The 25,224-nt window shown below is 35.5% G+C and overlaps 1 protein-coding gene across 2 annotated transcripts in view; it reads left to right on the forward strand.

Annotated features, from left to right (window-relative positions):
- Positions 1–17,728: 17,728 nt before the first annotated feature.
- LOC145665005 (thiol S-methyltransferase TMT1A-like) overlaps positions 17,729–25,224 on the forward strand; it is a 39,229-nt gene continuing 31,733 nt past the window's right edge. For both annotated transcript variants that reach the window (XR_014127543.1, XM_081732192.1), the window contains exons 1-2: positions 17,729–17,883; positions 24,552–24,716. Coding sequence is in view for 1 of the 2 variants with exons in the window: in XM_081732192.1 (XP_081588318.1) it covers positions 24,580–24,716 (137 nt within the window). In the remaining variant the exon portion in view is untranslated. The remainder of the gene's footprint in view (positions 17,884–24,551; positions 24,717–25,224) is intronic.

A 25,224-nucleotide genomic window follows, 5' to 3' on the forward strand; every position in this document is an offset into this window, starting at 1 on the left:
ATGTACTCATACCTTTTCTTAATGACTTACTACCACAATAACTGCATTGTAATGGTCTAGAGCTATAATTTGACAACAAGTCCTTTAAGGTAATTATTGGACGTAACTTTTCCAACTCTTCTTCCGTGTACAAAAATTTTGGTATTAACCTTTTCCATAGATCAATAACATTATATACGTTGTTTTTATCTTGTAAGTCTATCTCGCTAACATCCTGAAAATACTGATAAAAATTATAACTAACCAGTGGATCTAGTTCATCCTCATGCTTCTCAAAATAATCTAAAAATCTATTGTGTATAGCTTCCATATTTATCTTAAACAAAACTTTTATGGATACAAACCATAAAAGCGCTTAATCATTTTTAATCATATACATAAAGTCGCTAAAAGAATACCCTTGATTTAGAAGATTTAAAACCTTAACACAAAGATGGCCACATATAACTGAATTAAAGTCTTGTATTCGTTCGTCATTGTAAAGTAAGTTTTCGGTACCAAGATATTGTACCAGTTGTTTAGGAGGAACACCACCATAAGAATCGAACACGTACTATATGTTGTTATTTTTCCAATAGCATATCCAATGAGTACCAATGTTTTCTGATTTATCGAGGTTAACTAAACCACACTCATGTACATGGGGTTTTTGTGGAAGTTCATCACTCATAAATACACCTCTAAATCGTTTTATCTTTAATTCTTTAGCCAACCTCTCTATATCGAAGTTGGTCAATGGTTTTAGTTTTTTGACTTCTTTGGTTTACCTGCTCCCTGCTTTTCTTCCATAGCCATATTGTGTCTTTTTTGTTCTTCAAGTTCTTGTTTATTCTTCTTAGCATCAAGTACAGTTTTAGTAATCGCTGCTGCACCACCTGCTAATGAGCCAACTGCTCCTAAAGCTGCTAGAATGGCTGGAATTGTAAAGATAAAACCGCCAATATGCTCTTTCTTAATCTTTTTCATTTGTGCAGTAGTTAAAGTTAAATCCATTCCTTTACCTTCTTTAATTTTCTTAGATTTATCGTTAAGTTGTTTCTTTGTTAATACATGATCAATATTTAGATCCTTTAGTTCGTTATAAGGAACACTAAACATACAACCTTTAATAGAACACATCTTCCTATTTATCTAAGAGAAAATCTTGGTTTGCAAAAGTACAGTTGTTGTTGCTCCACCAAAATCAATTAAGGAATCATTCTCATCTGTTATCCTTATCTCAAAATTATCAACCTTGTCTTTGGATATAGGGAAAAATAATGGATAAGTAGGCTCGTAAATAATACTATGTTTGAACTCAGCATCTGTTTTGAATGACGCTATAATCCCTGTTTCTCTATGTGTGTATTCTGTATCTTTAACAAACATGCCATCTGCTATATTACAGTGAACATTTATAGTATTAAACGGATGAAACTTTGGCAACTTACTTCCAATATGTGCTTTGTTCTTTTCTAAAACTTCAAAAACATTAAACCCGAGGACAGTGCCTATACTCCCAATTGTAACATCATTACTATCAGTTTCAATTTTAACTCTATTTCTTAAATGATCTTCTGATAATGTTATGTTGATGGATTGAGATTTTAAATATTCATTAAGACTGTTTAAACTGTATTCTCCTTCTGGTATAAAAACTTGTCTATCACCATATGAGAAACTGTTTTTTTGTGTTGTTATGTTTGGTGTCAGATATGTACTGTAAAACCCAACTAGTCCTATACTTAAATAGTTGCTCCTGTTGTCTAATTCGTAATGGAGTTTCTTCTTTAAAACAGAAGTATCACTCGTTAGCTTAAATACCTTAGCCATTTATTATATAATAAATGAATGAGTTTGATTTACCTAGAGATATTCCAAGAGAGAAAGTAATCAAGTTAATAGAAGATGTCATTCAAAAGTTAGAATACAGTTTAAAGAAGAAAAAGAGAAAACTACGAATTGTTAAATATGCATACTACACTTTGATAGCGTTGTCGGTTATACTTTCTGCAACAACTGGGTTTATTAATATTTTTATACCTGTAACAATTTACTCGATATTAACAACGTCTCTTGCAACTGGAAGTGCTATAATAACAGGTTTGTCTTCGAAGTTAAACATAAGCAGAAGAAAAGACGAATATAAAACCATTGTCACTTGTATTAACTCATTTAAAGAACAGTACAAACAAGCTTGGGAGCTCCGATCGGTGCTACCAAAAATATACACGTTGAAGACCTGGAAACAAACCAAGGGGGTGTCCAGAATACGTACCCCCTTCCAAATGAACAACCTCACACAACCTTCATCAACAGGCATATAGAGATTTTAAAGGTGAGCAAAACGCTCACCTTACAGTTCATCCTCAAACTGTTTGAAAGGGGTCCAGTGCTGGTGGACCCCTGATTTTCTCTATAATAAATGAGTAAGAAAACTATTAATTGGGATGTAAAGGAGATGATAAAAGAAACAGCAGCTAAGAAAAGAAATGGAGAACTTATACCTGATGATATTCGTTGTCTTATCGTAGGTTCGTCGGGGTCTGGTAAAACGTTTTTGCTATTCAACTTCTTATTACAGCCAGGTTGGTTAAACAATAATTACTTCTACATATATTCTAAAAGCATGAATCAGCCAAAGTATGAGCAGTTAAAAGATCGATTTGAAAAGGCAGAACTAAAGTTTAAGAAGCAAATAGCAACGTTCTTAAGCAGTAATGACTCTATTGTACCTATTGATGAATGTGAAGAATACTCTGTTGTTGTGTTTGACGATTACATTTTGGAGAATCAAGATACTGTTAGAAATTACTTTACAAGAGGTAGGCATAGACATTTAGACTGTTTCTATCTTGCACAAACATATTCAAAAGTACCTAAACAGCTTATAAGAGATAACGTCAACTTCCTATGCATATTCAGACAAGATGATACTAATCTTAAACATGTGTATAATGAGTTTGTTGGAGGAGATATGTCTTATGATAAATTTAAAGAGATATGCTCAAAATGTTGGCAAGAAGATTATGGTTTTATAGTAATTGATATGACAAGGAAGGTAAACAATGGTAAGTATAGGAACAAGATAAAACACTTCTTAAACGTTTGATGTTTTTTCACGTTTGACGTTTTAACGTTTGACGTTTATTGACGTTTATTGACGTTTATTGACGTTTTTTAACGTTCTTTAACGTTTATTGGCGTTTGTTCGTTTTCTATACAATAAATGGATGAGAAAGAAATTGATAAGAATATTAAGTTGAAGGAGTTCTTGATAAAGGGCTTCAAATCTTGGAAGAAAGAAAGAGCAGGTATATACGATAAATTTAAGACACAAGAGCAACCTGTAATTGATGCTATTCAAAACTTGGGAAGTGAGATCAAAGAAGTAGCAGAACAAAATAAAAATCTAATAACTGAACTTGTTCCAGTTGCACATAAGACGGCTTCAATAGGTCCCAGTCTACTAGAAACACCTAAAAAGATAACTTATGATAGTTCTCCAAGTAGTAGTGATACGCCTATAACGGGAGAAATAAAACAAATGAGAAAACAAATTAAAGACAAAGTGGAAGGAGTAGAGCCTTTAACAACAGCACAGTCATTTGGTAAGATTGCAACGAAATATTATAGTAAAAGAAATGATACTGTGTTTGGAATAAGAACTGTAGAAGATGGAAAAATAATAAACAAGATAGGAAATTTGGAAGTTAAAGTGAATGGTGATGATTTGATAATTAATGGTAAAACTTATAAAGGAACAGAAGGTCTATGGGAATTCTTAACGACGAATACTAGTAAAACCATTGAAGATTATGATCATGATGATTTTGAACAGTACAAGGAAATAATAATAAACTCAGATGCTGCCTTCCAAAAATATAATCGAGATAAAAAGGTAGCATCTAGTAGAGGTTCAAAGTACATTAATATTATCAAGCCTATTTGGGATAATTATATTAAACCAACTTTACCCCCAACTCCTAAAAAGAACACGACACCTAAAAGGACTGGTGAAGGAATTAAACAATATACCGAGATACCTAAAGAATATGTATGGATAGATGATGTGAGAAAGCTTATAGATAGGCTAATTGTCATAGATGGAGAAGAAAAGGCTGGAAATCATAACTTTTACAATGAGAAAGTAGGTATAGTGAGTATGATTAATAATAAGCTTTCACAGTTTATTCCTAATGATCCAAAAGGTATAGGTTATTTGATTAAGATCTTAAATACGTTACCACCACGATTCTGGAATGATGAGAAGCTTGGGAAAGGACTAATGAATAAGATTTTAAACATGAAGGGGATACCAGAGTTACATATACCAGGCTTCAGATTTTGCGGGCCTTTTACGAAGCTTCAAGAAAGGTTAGAGAGAGGTGATGAAGGTATTAACCCATTAGATGAGGCTTGTAAAGAACACGATATATACTACAGAGACAATAAAGATACAGAGTCGAGACATATTGCAGATAAGGAACTAGAAACTAAAGCATGGAAAAGAGCATTTAGTAGTGATGCACCAATTGGTGAACGATTAGCTGCTTTTGGGGTTGGTATTGCTATGAATGCTAAGGTTAAGTTGGGATGGGGATTATAAGAGCGGTGAATTGACGCTCTTAACTTCTGAAAAATTTTTATTCGGAGATTCAAAATGTCAAGTATTTTCTCGCATCTAAAGGTACAAATCCATCAGACCTCTTTAATTGTTATTATGTATGATTCTTTTATGGGTATATCCCATCAAAGCGTTGTTTCAAGATTTTCTTTATAATAAATGAATAAGGTTGAGAGTTACGAGTTACAGAGTTTTAAAGCTAACACAAGAACATTTAATAATTTGAATGAAGCTAACAAAGATATTGAGTTCGATTTCAACGTGGGTGATGGGTTCATACATCCACACAAAGCAGATTGTCATATGACTTTTGAAGTTGTTGGTGCATCAGTTGGAGGAACATTTGGCGCAAATGATACTATAAAACTTGTAGATAATTTCTTCCCATTCTTCTTTTCTCAAATTGAGGTTAGAAAGCATGGAGTTGTTATAGATAAGATTGAGCTACCTGGAATAACATCTACAGCTGTCGGAACATTAAAGATTTCCAAGCCAGAAGTTGAATATTTAAAACAAGCAGGATTTGAAACATGATAAACTTGGTCTAAGAAAGGACTTTAGTGTTTTGTACCCATTAAGATTAATTCCAGGCTTCTTAAGTGATTATAAAGAGGTTATGTGGAAAGGTGGATTGAGAATAACATTTACAAAAGCTAACAACAATAACGATGTCTTGTACAAATGGACTGGATCAGGAGCAGCTCCTCATGATTGAAAAATAAGAATAAAGAGTATGGAGATAAGAATGCCTATTGTTGAATACGAATCTAATTATGAAAACAAGTTAAAGTTGAATATTCTTAAAGAACCTAAAATCATGTTTTCATTCCATACTTATCAATGTGTTCAGAAGACTGTTGTAGGTTCTTTCTTGGAATTTGATGTTACTACTCAATTTAATTCTAGACAATTTGATATGCCTGATTTCGTAGTTGTAATGTTCTAAACTGATAGAAGTGGTAAACAAACAGCAGATGCAAGTAAGTTCGATCATTGTAAGGTAAAGAATATCTATCTTAAGAATGGGAGGAATGAGGTATTTCCAAAAGAATCAAGAAACTTAGATATTGCTAACAAGGATTACTTTAAGATGTATGAAGATTATACTGCGTTTAAGAGAATAACGTGTGGCAATACCGAAATGTACTATGACCCTAAAGAGTTTATAGATAACAGACCAATGTATGTGATTAATTGTAGTAAGAGGAAGAATGTATCGGTAAATGAGAGAACAAACATAAAGATTGTTGTAGACTTTGCAGAAGCTGTGGCTGCTGATACTATATGTTATGCGATTTTAATTGGGCGAAAGAACTTTACATATGATCCCAAGAATGAGAAAGTAGTAGAAGAGTTTTAGATAGTTAACAAAATATCAACGGACATATAGAAATTTTAAAGGGTGAGCGTTTTGCTCACCCTTACGGTTCAAGAATCTAAGGGCCACCAGCGCTGGACCTTTATCAGTTAGCCATAGGCGATTTAAAGGGTATCGAAAAGATACCCTTGCATCCTCAAACTGTTTTCATTAACGATTGTTTTATGGAAGTTTTCCATAAAACGAAATTGACAAAAATGATTAAAATATTTTGATGAAGATAAAAATTGAAGAGTGTTGATTGATTTTCTATATAATAAATACGATGGCGAGTCATATTGAACTTTTAAACAAGCTTGGAAGTCTTGAACAAAAACAAGTTATTGGATTAAGAGAATTAGAATTAGATACAGAATTTAAGATTGTGAAAATGGAAAAGATTAAAACTAAGTTTGGAAAGAGCATATTAGTTGAATGTGAGAAGTTCAAGGTTTTTCTTCCACCTAGATTTACAAAACACTTAACAGATAAAATGATTGATGAGATCGTTAAAGATGGAATAAAAATCAAATACACTGGTCTAAAAGAAAACTATCCAACTGTTGAGTTCTGTATGTAAATCCAAAAAATAACAAAAATGAGCAAAAATATTTTGTCAGAAGTAAAAAATGGAGTGATTAGAATGGATCCCCAAAAGAAGTTTATACTTACTAACAATTTCAATGTAATTGTAAAAAATGTGCAAACCGAAGTTCAAGTTGTTTTTGATATTAACGGCTGTCTATTCAGCTTGAATTATGATCAGTGGACAGAGTTTAAGAAGTCATTGTTTCCTATTGAGAACGAGGTTAACAGAAGATTCCATTATCAGTACCCGAATTTGTAATTTTAAGAATGTTCTAAGTGTATAAGTGTTTTTATAGTATTAACACTATAAAAACTAAGACCTTTGGGCATACAGAATACAATGCCGTTCGAATTTTAAAGATACACGTATAAATAAGAAAGTTATTTGAATTTTTGTAATTATATCCTTAGAGTTATGCAATTTATAAGACATTCGATAGATAGGAAATTTTTTTGTCTATTGATTGTCGTTCGATTTTTGAAAATCGGTTAATATTTGACGAAGTTATAGCCAATTCAAGATTTCGGGAAATTTCGGGAATTTTTTACGGGTTTATTTTTGAGTTTTCAAGAAAATGTTATTCTTTAAAAAAGTCTTAGAATTTTGTGTGGATTATGGTAGTATTTTTTATTTTTCAAATTTATGAATTTTATTTTTGCAGTGTTGCAAACTTAGGACCAAATTTGTTACTAGACTTAGTGATTTTTTAATTTTATAGGTTGGCAACACTTATGGGTCAGCCAAACACTAATTGCCAAAAATTAAATATCAACCCTCTATCTCTTATAGGAACCAAGATATCCACAATTTTCTTATTTTTCGTTTTAAATTTGCCGGGCAGGTGAACATATTCATGCAGTTACTCACCTACTCAATAGACGGCGTTACATACTATTTAGTTTATCACTTTGCTAATAGATGGCGTTGCTTGTAGAAGTATTTGTTCATATATAAGGACCGATTTTCTCTCCTATATACAGCGTTAACCCGTAGCTCAGTTGGTTAGCGCGCAGTTCCATAAAGCTTGTGGTTCGTAGCTGATAACGTAAGTTCGAACCCTTGCCTAGGACTTGCGAATTTATATCTACGGCCGGGGTATAAATTTGTAATTTCTCAAGGAACTGTAAAGTGAACTGAGCTATACGGCTGTCTTTCATCACAGATGGTTACAGTGTCCTCACCTCTGACTCATGTGTGGATATGGCTGGGCGTCTCTGTTACTTGGGATAGCAAAAGGGGGGAAGGAAGGGGAACCTGGCGCCAGGGATGGGATGGGATGGATGCAATAAGATTGTGAGCTGTGTGGGTGAATGTTGTGACTCGTATTCAGATAGGTAGCTATACTGAGGCTGGGTGGAAAGCCACAAGTTCGCTTACAGACCTCAAAGGAAGGAAGGAAGGAAGGAAAGAAGAAAGGCACATAGAAATTGAACAAAAAATCCTAGGATCTATCTGGGGGGAAAACAACAACAACAACATCAGCGCTGACCTCTCAGATGGATCCTAGGATTTCTGCGACGGCAGTTTTGCTAAAATAAACTCTGATTTTTTTAAAACATATTTCTTATGATCTCGTGTTGTGATGTTCCAATGTTAGTACTGGAATCGTTCAAAATGAATCAGTGACAGATCACCTGTTCCGGAGTTGTATGTATTCCTTCTCATTGAGTTTTTAAAGCTAATTATTAACGGATTTTCATGATTCAAGTGTCAAATAAAAGCTTATAAACTGGAGATTAAGATGCAATAAATATATTTTGTGTAGGATTCCATTGTAAGTTTTTAGATGTCATAAAAGCATATTCAATCTCACTTTGGGGTATCCTTCTGTGTTAAAGTACAATGGTCAATGGTAACTTCATAAATTTTTGGGGCAATTAGGAGGTGGAGGGGGAAAGTGGGGCAAAACATACATATCTCCCCTACTATCGCCTCATTACCATTTCATTTTGTCTGCAATCGATAACGATTTCAAGCTGATTATACCTCTAATAAGTAGCTACCTTCGACGTTCTCACTAGCGTACATTAGGTTTTCCTGACTTGGATTATTTTCAAAGAGATACAGCTGTCAAGAAATCTTTGAGCCAACGAATTCATATCAATATGCATTTCATTATGCCTTGCAAACATGGGCGGCGATTAGGGGGGGCAAAGGGGGAAGTTGCCCCCCCCCACTTTTTTGAAGCAACCCATTAATGTATAGTTTCATTTGGAAATATAAAGTTTATGTATGTATTACTGTTTCATAAGAAAAATGGTGCTATGTAACATTTGCCGTTGCGTGAGTACGTATTGGTTGTCTTCCCGTGAAGTTAAGAAAGCTACAGGAATTGCGTTTTAAGTGCGATGGAAAACAACCCCAAAATTAACCTATTGGAGCACAACAATTCGAGCATACTTTCAATCCAGAGGTATAGAAGCCAAACCTGCTAAATCCATTTTCAGTTTTGTCAGGAAACGAAGAAGTGATGTCCTTATGTTTCAGAATTGTTTAACAATTTTCTTGTTTAGAGGTCCCTACTTAATACAAATGAGTGAAATCAACCATTAAACAAAAAAAGTTGTTCAACAATTCTGAAAACATGAAGGCGTCACTTTTTCTTCGTTCCCAGACAAAATTCAAAAATGGATGTAGCAGGTTTTGATTCTATACCCCCTTCTTACAAGGGCTCGATATGTTAGTCAGCCGCTTTGAAACTAATTGAGAGAACATTTCGCAAAAGAAGTATTTCACAAGTTATTCTTCAATTGCAGAAAAATTGACAATTCCTAAAATGTCTTCTCTTCTTTCTAAAGTAAGGAATATTGATTAAAAAGAGCGTAATAAGAAACAACTTCTACCTTTTCCATTGTTTTGTAATGCAATATACGAGTGAAGTGGTGTGTGTTTAGGGGTGTAACTGTATATACAATTCAATTTAGTGAATTCAACGTAATTCTAGGTTTTAGGATTATTTTGTATAGCTGGAGTGTAGAGTGATTCTAAGTATTGTTGCCTTTTGATGTGTTCCAAGAAAGTGAAAACTGCACCTAGTGGCAACGAACATGTTTTGGGTAGCTGCAAAAGCAAATATTGCTTTAAATGTCGTAGCATAAGCTTCTAGTAGTTACTGTCTTTCATTTTCTAAGAGTAATAACATGCATTTTATAGCATGTGTGGAACTAAAAATTAAGTTGTTCAATTATCCCCAGTTTCAGTATAGCATCTACAAAACAAGACTCCTTATTCATTATTATGATTAATATTATTATTTCTATTTATTTGGTTTTCAAATTTGTTATTAAATAATCTGATTACACAATTTTCCAGACAGAATTTTAAGATGTTCATGAGCAAGGAATCAAATATCTTCTTTCATTTTCGTTATTTCAGAGTACAAAGGTCTAGTACCTACTTGCGTTGGTTTTGTCAATTTACTTAAGAAAATATGGAATACGACATACAGTATTTTAACTTTAAAATATAGTATCCTATTAGTTATATAACCTTTCTTGAAACAAAGTGTTAGAAACAACCAGGAAAACTAAGATTGATATACAAATATTCAGATCATGTCTTGCCCCCCCACTTTTAACGTCCAATCGCCGCCACTGCTTGCAAATATGAACTTTTCATAAGAAAGTATACGCAGATGCTATGTTTTATAAAAGCATGTTAACATAGTGCAAGTAGGACTTATTATTTTAACCTTAAATTGCAAAATAACTTTTGAAAGTCAATCTTGTAAGGCCAAATTGACAAAGAAACTATGCTATGGAAGCTATTATGACGCATTTCGGCACTAACGTCAGTACAAAACATCAAGTGGTTCAGATGTGTCGTCTCGAAAATGTTGTGGACATCTAGAAAATTACTCAAACTGTAATACGCAGAGGTATTACTAGCACATGAAACAAAACATATTAAATAAAATAGAATATACTTATTTATTACATGTTATTTAAAAAATAATTACGCTGAAGAAAATAGTGACAATACGAAACACTCGTAGTAGTATAGATAATTCACCACTTAGACAAGCACAATAAAATACTCAAAAACACACTTCATATTTTGTTAACACGAAATAGCCCTTTAAATCCTTACGAGATGTATACATGAATAGCACTTTTATATTTTTGAAGATCACTATATGAACTTTTCTCACGCCACCAAGTAATACACACCAGGGTTAACATTGTGAGGGGTAATACTGGAAGTAATTCCACAAAGTAGGTTCCAAGATGCTGCTGTGTTATTCCAATGAAATCTTCAAAATAGTATTCCTGCAGTATAAGTTCTTAAGGTTGCAAAACGTAGGAATATGGTTGATTCAAAATTTAAAAATCCAAACTAGTTATTTTAATCGATTACTATATAAGCGCACTAGGTCAGAGGATCTGAGAATGAAGTGAATAGGGCTAGTCGCTAATAGAGTCCTTGGGTGACTATGTTATAACGTATGTCCCTCGTACAAATGTATGGTAAACAGAATGGACGCAGTTTCCCCTTGAATGATTGGAGCAAAACTCTTCGAGCTGATGTACTCGGGATTGAATTTAGAGTAACCAACAGTTCAAGGTTGGCAGTTCATTTTAGAATACAGTCTGGTTTAAATAACCCGTATGAGTATGTAAATCAAATGTTAAAGTAATTTGTTTTAACTATCAATTCACTGGCCACAATGTAGAAGAAAAGGAAATTCGTTCCAGGATGGGAACTTATGAGATAAGAAGGTGCTTGTTAGCGTTCGTTGGATCATGACAGTCGCTGTGTGTACCTGTGTAGTTAGTATTTCCAAAAGAAATTGAAGAAAATACTTAATGCAATTCCAAATAATTATGTAAAACAGTTTATGCGTAATAATAAGCAAGAAAACAACACTGAAATATATAAATAATCAAAGCACAATTCTCACGCATGTAGTTCAGAAAATGAATATTGCCTTTGTTACTCACTAAAATCTTTTCACTTTGAAACAACGTTTTGTACATATGTATTGATGAACGATGAAAGGTTCCTCTGTTCTTACATATGGGAAAGAAATCGAGTTGTTCACTATTCCCATCGAAGAAAAGAAATGAATTTTGTTCCACGAATAAAATATAAGTTGATAAATTATTCAGGTTTTTCAAAAGAAAAGGTATAGTGCCCTGTACCGGATTTAGGTTTGATGGGGCCCTAAGCTACTGAAAGGGGCCCTTTATGAGTCAAGTTTTATTTTTCAGCGTCGAAATGTCGCCGTTTTTTTAGGTTTGAATATATGTTAAATGCTAATTTATGGAGCTAATGGATATCTAAATGCAAACAAAGGCCCATTACAAGCAGGGATGGGAAACGGGGGTACCATTATAAGCGAGGCTGGATAACAGGGGCCTCATTACAAATGGGGCTGAGAAATAGATGCTATATGCTAATTTATGGACCTAATGGATATCTAAATGCAAACAAGATTCCATTACAAGCAGAGTTGAGAAACGGGGGTACCATTATAAGCGAGGCTGGATAACAGGGGCCTCATTACAAATGGGGCTGAGAAATAGATGCTATATGCTAATTTATGGACCTAATGGATATCTAAATGCAAACAAGGGTCCATTACAAGCAGAGTTGGGAAACGGGGGTACCATTATAAGCGAGGCTGGATAACAGGGGCCTCATTACAAATGGGGCTTAGAAATAGAGCCCTATTACTTATTTCAGAAAAATCTAGTACATAACAATAGAAAACACCATTGTTGTAGTGCGATTTATTTTATTTGCTTTTTCTTGTTATTTCGAAATTACATTACAATAAGTTTTTTCTTTAATTTTTGGGGGGGACCTCCAAGCGAGTGGGGCCCTAAGCTATAGCTTGTTTGGCTTATACGTAAATCCGGCGGGTTATATAGAGTGTCCAAAAATGCTTTTATAAACCTATAACGGTTATAACTTTACAACTACCGAGGTCAGCAATCAACTAGTTTTTAGTATTCAGATACAAGCCGCCTATCTTTCATGTTTATACACGGCGTTGTTTTGATAATAATAATAATAATAATAATAATAATAATAATAATAATAATAATAAATAATAATAATAATAATAATAATAATAATCAGAAGAAGAAGAAGAAGAAAGTAATAGTATCATTGATAATAATTATGTCTATATATAGGATAGGTCTACTTGAAGAGAGTACTTGAAACTACACACAGTATTTAGCTCGATTTGTCTCGACTCAACTCGAAACTCGACCCTTATTCGAGTGTAGTTGGAGGAAAGATTTCGAGCCGAGCTCTCGAGTCGAGCTTAAAGATGTCTGTTTCGAGTCGAGTCGATTTTTAAAGAAAACTCGCTCGAACTCGTTTGTGCTCACCCACGATCGACGATAGCCCGGGGTTAGGGGGAAAGCAGCCCTCCCAGATTTTAGTCAAATATATTTAAAGAAACTACACTACTTTGTATATATAACTTTTGTCGAAAGAAGATTTTGATTTTGATTCATCCGAGACCCCCATATTTTAAAAGCTAGCGACGCCAATGGCCCACCCGTAGTTATGCTATAACAATAGACGTGCGGGAGAAAGTTACAGTTTTAAACATCTATAACCAATACATCTAAGCTAGCTGTTAAAGAAAGAAGCTTCATGTATACATAATAATAAATCATACTATTGTATAAGCGCTCAGATTCTCGCGGTAAGGATGGAGGATTCAAACAGCATGTCTTCCATCCAGCGGTACATTTTAAAACTCTTCCTCCAGTTCAGCATTCCATGAGCATGTGGAAAGTGCACCTTTAATGATTTCCTCACATCAGTGGTGCCCCCCCCCCCTCATATCCATGACGCACCCCCCTCAATTGTCTATCCGTAGGTGTTCTTCCATGAAAAAAATCTTTTCCACTAATTTTTACACCCCCTCAAACATATTTATATAGATTTTAACCCCCCTTAATATTTCAATGACGCAGTTTGCGTCATAGTTCCCCCCTGTGGGCACCCCTGCATACATCAGCTCACAGACAGAGAGAGAAAGTGAAAGAGCCAAGAATCTAAGACAGGGAATGCGGGAGGAAATGGTCGATGCATGACTGAAACAATTTACTCCTTCGGTCCCATGAAGAAACTAAATTTGGGAGAACGTGTTAGTTCCCATGTAGCTTTCCACTAGACCCTACATCATACCACTCAACAGTGTTGCCAAAATGTTGACACAAAAAATCGCTAAACGAGAGGTGAAATGACTCCAATTTGGGGTGAAAAGTCGCTAAAACAAGTTATTCGTGAAATCCGTTGTCTATAGCATTGTTTTAAAGTTGTAGATGTGAAATAAATAACATATTCTACTCACATCTTTGTCAACAGGGCGCAGCCAATTCTTGAATTCAGGGATCATTTCACATTGTTTTGGGTACTTTTGTTCATATTTTGGAGTCATAATACTGTAGTTTCGAAATAATTAACACTACAGTACTTACGTTATGCATTTTTTATTATTAGAAAAAGTGCAGAATAATTAAAGGATCGCGAAGGACAAATATAACAAACACCCATTTCGCTTTAATTCACACGTCTAGACTATAGCTAATCTCGTTGCTATCGGTAATACTGTATTGCTTGTGTCTCTCAACGGAAGCTGCAAACTAAAGGACATCAGGTTTGTAATTGTTCTCCGTTAGAGGACAAGGGTAACAGATAACAGTGCAAGATTGTTGGGGAGTGGGTACGCTGTATGACCAAACTCTTCACCACGTGCGCTGATTAAAACAAACAAAAAGAAAGAAAAGAACATAAAAATTGTTTTCAACTAATTTCTCTACAGATGAACAGGTTGTTTGCAGCAAAAAGTCGCTAAATTTGTAAGTAAGTAGCTAAATCGTCATTTAAAAATCACCAAAAAAGTCACCAATCGGAAAAATTATTTTTTGTCGCTATCGTGCAGGTCCAATCCTCCAGATTTAGCGACTTTCCCCCAAATTGGCAACACTGCCGCTCAAGGAGAAATTCCACTAGCTAACCGTTTAGGCGTGAGAGGTCCCCATGAAAGAGCAACCGATGTTTGCAAATTTGCACACTGAGGCGCGACATGGGTAAATGCAGTGTTGCCACACTTGGTACAATTGTACCAAATTCAGCCCTTTTTGTCATTCATCGGCCCGTTGATACCACGCAGGCATTTTCAGCCCCTTTTGTGAAAAAGTTGGTACAATTCTACTCAATTCAGCACCATTTAACAAATACATGTCATGTTTGGTGACAAGGTTCTTTATAATACATACAAGGTTTGGTCTCCTTACAATACATACCAAAGATGATAACTGCGGATGATACCCTTTCAATTTGCGGCCTCTGTTATACTTCCTACGGGCGAGAAAAGTTTCATCTAGTTCCACGGTTGTTCGAGGTTCGTCTATTTGGATATTTTAAAAAGTAATTTTTAAAAAGAGTACTTTATTGATTTGGACTCTTGGAAGAGGGGGGGAGGGGGGATGTCTTAGAACTTTACCTCTTTTAGTTTCGTGTTATAGATCCATCTATTACATTAGTATAAAACAATGAATTCAGCCCTTTTTGTTTCAATTTGGTACTATTTTTCAGCCCACTTCAGAGCTAGGACTGTGGCAACACTAGGTAAATGGGTAAGTGATCTGTCCTGCAAACAAATTCTTTTACGTGAGAAAAATACATACATTGTTTATAACTATCTACCGAACTTCACAAAAATATCCTATGGGATCTTCGCCCAAAAATATATTTTAAGAAATAGCCCGGTTCATAGAACATGTATATATACCCATAAACTTTTAGTTCTATTGTTTCTTCTTTTTCTTTCTTCTTCTCACAACTTTTCAAATCATCTCAAAATAAACGTTTGAACAAGAACCCAACCAAAATAATTTCAGCGTCTTTGTTCTTCTTCTTCTTTTATGTGTTTATTACCTTTTTTTAGTTGAAAACAACTATTACATCATAACATACCCCACCTCGTCTCCACCAAATATATATATATATATATATATATATATATATATATATAAACATCTTGATGTCGGTATACAACATCAAAAGGAACATCATCTCACCCCTATATCCATTAGAGATATGTAAGGAACTATAAACAATTCGTCCCGTGCTAATTAGCACTAATACCCTCTGAAGACGATCCTGGATGATCCTTCTATCCTGGTTGAGGATGATCGGACATTTGCGTATGGGGAATTTCGTAGCTCCGGGAGAAATTCCCACTAGTCCATCTTTTCAAATTATTATTGGGTGACCGAATATGACCAATTCAAATTCTAATCGGTTTCTTTCGTCAAGACGGCTTTATTGATATTTAGATTGCATGTATGCAGTTTTGGATACAACTCACTCTCGGAAAGTAAATTAAATACCTCTTGCTTAGAATTTACTTTTAAACTCAGTTGTTCATTATCACTGAAAGGGATTGATAAGTGTGGTGTCCCTTCTGTAAAGCCAAATGCTTGGACGCAATCCCTAAAAATTTCCCTTTCGAAAATGTAGTAGAAGAAACCGAGGTTGGTTGTAATAAAACCAAGAACATTATTTCAGAATTTCTTGCTATTCTTTTCATTTACATTCCAATTTGAATTTGCATCCATTTCAGGAGCGAGGCTGTATGAGATTTGAACCTACAACTTAACGTGGAATCCGTACCACATGAGTTCCGCTGGGAGTCAAACCCGAGTCTCTCATGCCAAAGGTGTGTATACTAATCGCTTAGCCACTAAAGAGCTCTATTGCGGTTTTTTAAAGCATCATTATGAGATAATTAAAGTTCGATTTTTACATTTTTAATGAAAAAGTACTCCCCCAAAACCCACGTGGGCACAACATGCACCCTAAAGCCCGCCTGTGGGCAGCCATGTTTATTATAGTAATAATAACGAATTTAAACTTAAGTAGAAAAGATATTTTTGTGGTATACTTTCCAACGATTGCAGCAACATTCCGTAGCATAAAGCACGCCCACGTGTGTGCATATGTCTTTAATATCTAAGTCTCCGCTTCTAGAGGCAACGACACGCTAAATGCAAATAGAAGATTATTTGAAAAGCACTCAATTCTAGTCGCTTGGATAAATTTCCCCCTCAATCCTAGGAGCCGCAGAGGCTCAGTGGTAGAGAACGCAATGTGTGTGTCGGGTCATTCGTTCAATCCCAGATCGCGGCAAGTGAGTTTTATGGTAGACGACAGGTGCGGATTCAGGACCGACTTCTGGGGAGGCGGTGGGTTGTCATACTGCTACTTTTAAGGCCTCCAAACTTTGGGATGGGTTTTATATAAATATAATAAGAAAACTTCCTCTTTTGGGGGCGATCGCCCCCCTGGATCCGCCCCTGGTAGACGAACATGTGCATGAGTTATCTCCGGGCTCTTCCGTGTCATTCCACTTTCTTCATTCCACCATTTCATTCATTCTCACCACGGCTCCTTTAACCTACACAGCATAACGTGGGACGCAGTGGCGGCTTTAGCGCTAAAAATTTTGAAAAATATATAAACGTTAAAAGATAAAATAAAGAGTAATTATATCTTCCACTATTTCTATTAATGGTAGATAATTATTTTAACAAATAACATCAACCACTACTATATAAATAATTTCCTACTGTCATTAATCAATCAAATGTATATAGTATCCATGAGAAAGGGAGTGAGCCTACCATGGGCATTCGAAAAATTCTAGAGGGCTCATCTTCCTGGTTGCTATTTTACGTTTTTTTTTTTCTTCTTGTATTAAGAAAAACTTAAGAAATTTAATATATTTTCGTGATCCAGGTGGACCCCGTCCTCCCCTTCGGGCGCCAATGGGGACCTACCCAATATTAAAATCGTAAAGCCTCCGCTAATGGGACGTTAAACTGAAATATTCAATTTCCTTCCTGAAACCCTCTCCACTGCGAAAATCCCTACACCATGGAGATATCTTTTTCTTGCACCATTGCTGCATTCAATTGATAAATAATTGTTTATGCCGTAATCTAGGAGTAATTGTACCCAGAATTTACCAAGGATTCTTGGAAATTACATACAAGTTAACAGCAGTAGTACGAATAATGACGACCCATTCTCTAATCGGGAATAAAAATAGCCAATGAAGAATGCTGAAACAAATAGTTAGCCAGTCAAGATGTTCGAAACATTTAGATAACTACTAATACAACTTCCATTTCACTCGTGATGTTTATGTATAGACAGTGGCGCCTCTAGTGGGAGAGTTCATAGTTCACTTTTGCTATCGTTTATAAACATGAGCGGCAAGTAGGGAATGTCTATTTAGAATCTGACGACACAAACGGGAAGAGTTACCTTCGTTCAGAATAGTTATTACTAGAACAGGTAAACTTTGTATTTGTTTATATAATATATATGGAATATTCGGAAAGCTACTTATAGAGTTTAACAGCGCTGTAGTCGAGGGTACTCAACTCTGCTTAATCAGTCATTAGAGTGTACCGTCTGCTTCAAAGCGAATAGTACTTTCTACTTTTGTTCCGTTTATATGTATTTAATTAGGGTATGTCTACAATGATAACGCGGGATGTGGCGCCTCCCTCGCCCACTTCTTCTCTGCAGTCAGTCTGGTTCTTCGTGAGGTAGAAGGAAAGGAAAGTTTGGGGTTGTGCCAGGCCGATCACCCGGCATTTAAAACCTGACATCGGAACAGTAGAAAGATAAACCTCGGATGTGGACTGCTCTTTTTCGATGCCAACTTTACTTTGGTCTGTTTATGATAAATGTAGGCCTATTTGTGAGTTTAAGACGCATTGACCGGAGCCATGGGACGGAGGGGTGAAGCGCATGGGATGGATCGTATGGTGCCGTGAATGGTTGGTAGGAGTCTTCATTAATAAATTCCTTCTACGTCTTTTAAGACAATCATAGATGATCACAAAACAGCGTATACCCTCTGAAAATTTTAGGACTACAGCACAGGAGTTTAGAATAATAAGGATAGCATTTAGTATCCCCCAATTCGTTTCATGGTTCCAGAATCGAGTACCTTGTTTTTGCCTGCTTCGATCCCGGTCAAGTAAATTTGTGGTGAACAACAGCTGTCCGGGAGTTTTCTCGGGGTACTCCCCATTCCCTCACATTCTCACCCTACCAAGTCTTCCATAATTCATTTCCCCTTAATTAAGCATCTCAGCCTGTCGAGTATAAATGTGGAGCATTAAATTGAAACGAATTGGATAGTATGTGAGGCTATTCGGCAAAATTATTTGTGGGTGGGAAAAACTAAAGTTGGAAAGTTAATTACCAGTAATTTACTGACTTTTTTTTTTTTTTGTTTGTTTGTTTGTTTGTTGCTTGTCATAATAATTATCTCCTAAGTTTTACAAATTCGTCTATATTATAATAAGATTTTTTTCCCCTTAAATCTTGTCTGAGGGTTAATTCTAATTGCGGGGCAAGGGAGGCAAAAGTAGGTAAAAAAAAAAAAAAATACAGCAGAAATGAGTTGGCAGTGAAACGTAATTAAAATGTAAAGTAAATGAAATAAATACAAATGAAATGAAATCTTTTTAAGTTTTACGTCTCACAATTATGCCGGATAGGCTGAAGGAGACGGTGATAAAAAATGAATGAAGGAAGTGGAAGAAAACGGGAGAATCTTGAGAGAACCCAAGCACACAGTGTTTGTCCACCACAAAGGAAATAGAAATACAGTGTATACATTGGAGAAACAACAGTGAAACAAGATAATATAGTGCACACCTTTTTTTAAAGCCATTGCCGATCTATACAAACCATGAAGCAGAACGTAATGTCCTAACCAAAATTAGGCTATAGTTATGAAAAAACTGAATTTTGGGGGGAAAATTCCGGCCCCCGTAATTAGAATTTATCCTTTGCGGAGCATACACTTGCAAAAGAAATTAAATGTAAGTATCGTATATTGAAACAGTATCCCACCTGTTGGACCAAATGGCTTTAAAAATGATGCAATAAATTAATGAGATGACAGTCATTCTGGACTGTGAAGTCTACAATGAAAGAAACGGTCAGGTTAAGAATAGGGTCTCACTAGAGATTCCTTACTTTGCCTTTTTCACAAAACCCAGTCTTAATATTTTGAAAAACCTTCTGGTTCCCCTGTCCTTCATCGGTATCTTAGTTCCCAACCGGGTTTTGCAGGCAAAGCTTTCAACCAAATCTGCAACGGTAGGGATATTGGAGAGTTTTACAGCATAATACCCTTCTCTTTATAGTTGAAACTTTACAGTCAGTAATAATAATTAATGTTTATTCTTGAGCTCTTTTTGTCGGGTATGGGCTTTTTTGTTTCGGATAGAAGAGCGATGGGTTTCGAAAAAGTACTTAAGGCTTAACAACAACTCAAAACGTATTCCTACGCAAAAGTAGGTGGTTACCCCAATGCGGTTGGGGGTTACCTAATTTCTGCATTTTAAAATGTTTTGAAATATATGTCTCTAAAATGCTGTAAAGGACGTTGCAGTTATCGCTTTACCAAAAACCGCAACTCTATACGCCTATCATGGTTTTCTAAGTATGGCGAAATAAAGAGCGGCACCATAGGTACGTGGGAGTTGCGTGCTAGATTTTGAAAAATTAATTACTGAAGCCTAACAACAATTTAAAAAAATGCCCCCCCCCCCCAAAAAAAAACTGTCAATTCTATGGATATTGGGATTCCATGGAGTTCGTGAAACTACCATTTTTAAATATTTCCAAAGTTTGACGGCAACGTTCTAAAAAACGTTACAGATGTGTTTTCCCAAAAACCTCAAGTCCGAATGCAGCGGTTATAGAGAACCCATTAAATGAAAGCGACACCATAGGGGTGTAGAGTATGCGCACTAGACAGTAGGCTACAATTTCGAAAAAGTAATTATTGACAAGATATATTCGCAAAGTATCCCCTCGGGATTCGTATAAAATTGATTCAAATGCAAAGTTCTCCCCGATTCAACGTGTATTGTACTAATTTTAGCGGCCCACGCCGGTTATTTGCATATTTATGGGCCTTTGTATATCCGGAATTCAATCATACATTACTATAACACAGCACACGGACACAAAAGTGCTTTAGGGTTCTTTAGATGAAACTGGACATGAATCTGGGCGTATGCAAAACAAATGAATCAAGTACTATTTCTCTGGCACATGTTACCCACCCCGGCCGATATCTTGGATCCGCCATATTGGATTCAACTTTCGGTTTTTCAAATGGGAATATTTGCAAGTGATACATCAAGTTCATGTACAATTTTCTCAGAAATTCACTGTTATAGTGAATTTTACCGTAGCTTGTACCGTTTGGAAGGTTTTGCATGTTAAATCCCTCCAGGCACTTCGCGAAGGCATTGCAGAGTAATATCAGTTATGCTTACTTTCTTTTTTTTTAACGTTGACAAATCAAAATTTCTAACTGGAAAATACAGTGTAAGTATAAACAGACTCTTTACAACATTGGTGTTATAATCTTATTGCATTTGTTATTATTTACATGTTATACTGTAACAAGAAAATATTGTGTTATGGTCAAAATGCGTAATGCAAATCCAGATGCGAACAGATTTGGGTGAAGACCTACCGTTTTCGTATTGACGTCTGTGTCTGTATGTTTCTACGTTCAGAGAATATTTCATCAACGATATATCACGTAAAGAAAATACGCACGGGGCTTTGCATAAGTTTCTATTTGGTTCAATATTCGTGGAATGCCTGTTATTTAACATGCAATGCCTTGCAAACGGCATAAGGTACTGTAAAACGCAAAACACCAATGAATTTCCGAGGGAATTGTACATGAATTTGATGTATCACTTGCACCTATTCCCATTTAAAAAACCGAAAGTTGAATCCAAGATGGCGGCCAGGGTGGGTAACATGTATCAGAGAAGCAATATGTCACATTGTCACATATATTTTTTCAATATGTCACATTGTTTGCAAGATTTGAGCTTAATTTCGGTTGGAGTTTCTAATTCGTGTATGATCAATGTTTTTCTTCTTGCATGCAGTATGTAATAATACACAAATTAATATGTAGCAATATTACACACAAATTATTTATAATGTCACAGAAATATGGTGTTCATTGGACAAAATACTCCGAACAATAAGGATTTACCTTAGACTGGAGAAAAGGTTATCCGTTTTTTTTTTTTTTTCATTTGGCCATGAAACAAACGCCTGAGAGAAATACAACCCCTATATACAATTGTGTTGTAATGTATAACTCGCAGGATACGATGCTGTAGGTGTTTTTTTTTTTTTTTTTTTTTTAATTTCAACATAAATATTCAGTTAGAACTGGACAATTTACATAAAATTTGCAATCGATCAGTGAAAACGTCATCTTTCTAGAGCCTGTAGTTCCCGAGATCTCATTGTCGAAAGGATTGGCCACAAACAGATAAACGTCCACAAACATATAGTTTAAAAGAACTCCGAAGATGATAGCACAATTCATTTGCATTGATTTTGGAAGAGCCTTATTAAAGTACAAAGGCTTTGAACAATAATTTTAAAAAGATAAACTTTATATGAAAAAGTCTCCTTAAATAACTTATTTAAAGTACACATTCTTTAAAACATTATTTGTCTTTGTTGAACGTGTAATCACAAATAATCGTAAATGAAATGTTTGACATCGTAAGTTAGAAGTTGGAGCTAAGGCGCTTAGACTGGTATTGTAGCATTTTAATAGATAGATGGTTTCCAGTATTTTTTGATATTTGCCCTAGAAAGGAAGAAAAAGGAAGAAATTATAATTGGATGGCTATATCTTGGAATTTGCTAAAGTTCGACATGAAATTTTGTGTTTAGATATTTCATTTAAAATAATTTCAGCGTGTTTCTATATTTCCGAGGAACGAAGAAAGGCGGGTAGAAAAAAAAGTGGGAGTTGGGGTTGCTAAAACAAGATTGCCATATCGTGATATCCGTTAAGATTGGGGACGTGAAATTTGGAATTTGGCCTCCATTTAAAACTATTAAAGACGTGTTTCACCTTTTCTTAATATTTCCCCTACAATGAAAAAAAAAAAAAAAAATGCGGGAAGAAGGAAAAGAGTCGAGATAGCAATTTTTAAAATAAGATGACCATATCTCAAAATTCCTTAAGGTGAGAGGCTTGAAAATGAGTATTTAGGTATTTTATTTCAAATAATTAAAGCCACGTTTCCGCATTTTTTTTTTTTCATATTTTCCTTAGAAGGAAGAAAAAGGGTGAGGGTTACCATTGTTAAATTAACATGGCACTATATCGAAATCCCATAAGAGTATAGACGTGTTAATTAATGACGTGTTTCCGAAAGGCAAGAAACGTCGACTTGAGAAGTGAAAAGTGAAGACAATGCTCCTGTATTTCTAAGTGTTTCGGAGCCTTTCATGAAGAGAATTGGTCATGTTCTGTTCGGCGTGAATAGTAAGCCCCAGATAGCTAATTCCTTATCCATGAGAAGGCACCCGCTCACCGGGCAGTGCTTGTTCACGAATATTGGGCCAAAAAAACAATGTGTACTGCAGCAACCCTCTATTCAGTGGCGGTACCAGGGAGGGGGTAATCCTCCCCCAGAAGGGGAAACTTCCTTATTTTATATATATAAATAAAACCCATCCCAGAGTTTGGAGCAGTTAAAAGTAGCTCTAAGTAGCAGTATTAGAACCCCTCCCCCCCAGAAGTCCGTCCTTGATCCGCCCCTGCCCCTATTCTCCAGATATATCCCACTGCGACAATTTTCTACTCCATAAACTGTAGTTGCCATTAAAAGAGGACCTTTTGACAATGTTGAAGACATCCAAGCAGCTGTGATAACGGCATTACGAAACATACCACAAACTGAGTTGCAGAGGTCGTTCTACTTCCGCCACTCGCTGTATTGACGCAGGAGAGATGTACTTTGAATAATAAACAGGTATTATTACATTATCTTTGTTTGTTTGGTCACAATAAAATCAGTCTAATTACTTAATTGGTAAACGGTATATATAGGTTGTTAATGAACTATACCGTCAAACTGTAAGAGGCAATTCCTCATACCCTAATAAGTCAAAGAGTTCCTATGGATCTGTGAGGAAAAGTACATAGTTTCAGAGCTAGGGCCGTCCAGAGTCGCGAAAAAGCCAAATTTGAAGAGGACCTATTTCGAATTCGAGAAATCGTGGAGTGGTGGTCCTTATCAGCGTAAAGGAAGTAACGCATACACAATCCAAAATTGCATTTTCATTAATGTGCAATGGGTATGCAGAGTGTTCCCTGCAGGGTGAAATTCCCAGACATGCCATTACCCGAATTTTGAGATATGCTTTGACTTTATGATTGGTCCAAAGTAGGCAAACGATAAACCTTGACAGCATGAACACGGAATCCTTTGACGCGATGTCGGAAGTGTTAAGGATCGTCAACAGCACGGTCTCTGTTACTCGGGAAAAAGCATGCTGCGATGTTTTCCTTCACACTTACAACTGAAGAAAACATGAAATATACCGTGACGAAATACATCGCATTACACGTTATTCCGAACACAAAAAAGCATGGAGATGCCGGTTCCTAACACTTCCGACTTCGCTTCGAAGCACTGGATGTCGATTGTTGTCAAGGCTTACCTCCTGCCTACTTTGAACCCTCCCTGAAATCAGGGTATATCTGAAAACTCTATTGAGAGCACATTTGAGAATTATGCCCTGCACAACCATTGAAAATTTATGTAATATGCATTTTCAGATTGTGTATGCGTGACTTCTTTTATGCTGATAAGGACTACCATCTAGAGTTTCTGGAATTCGAAGTAAGGCGTTTTGAAATTAAGCCTTTTCGCGACTTCGGACAGTCCTAGCTCTGAAACTATGCACTTTTCGCAATAGGTCTATATAAACTTTTTCCTCTTATTTTGATATGAGGAATCAATCACCTCTTATGGTTTGTCAGTATAGTTCATTAACACGCTGTATATATATATTATTTTAATATATATATGAATTTATATCTCCGCAATTTACTATAACTAAATTATATTTTTTTCATTTTCTTTCAGCATCTGTTGAAGAAATCATTTTAAAAAAATGAGTCAGTTACAGTTACAGTTACAGTCTTTAATCCAAGAACATAGGACCACAATTACAACATACGGACTTCCTGTAGCAGTCATCGCAGGAGTCTATTTAGTCGAAAGGACATGTCTCAAATCGTTACGACGCAGGTAATAAATAAAATCTAGTACTGTTGTGTGTCTTTTGCTGTTGCGTTATTTCTAAAGGCTTTGTCCGTAGTAACTGTTTAAATTAAAGATTCAACTTGACTTTCTTCATATACGAAGATAAGTAGATAGAAAAGGCCCGTGTTACCTTTACCTTTAACAAGCAGTTCGTTCGTATACAGTCTGTCAGACAGAAGGCGTTCGGTAACATGCTAAAATGTAAAGCGCCTTCTCTCGGGTTAAATTTATGAAGAAGCAAGCTTGAAAATAGACTTCGGGTATGAAAACTGCAGTTATCAGATTGCGAAATTATTGCTATTGAACGCACATTTAAAGGACACTGTACAGTTAGTAAGATAATATATTAAAAGGAAACCTAAATACTTGGTGCTATGGCCGCACTTGAACGAAATAATAGCTGATATAGTTTTACAAAAAAGTTTCTTTAAGAGTAATTTGTAAAGTAAAAACCCAATCTTAGATAGGTAAATGCCAATTGTTACCCCCAAAT

Source organism: Thermobia domestica, chromosome 11 (genome assembly GCF_964235325.1).
Source record: "Thermobia domestica chromosome 11, izTheDome1.hap1.1, whole genome shotgun sequence".
Lineage (NCBI taxonomy): Eukaryota > Metazoa > Arthropoda > Insecta > Zygentoma > Lepismatidae > Thermobia > Thermobia domestica.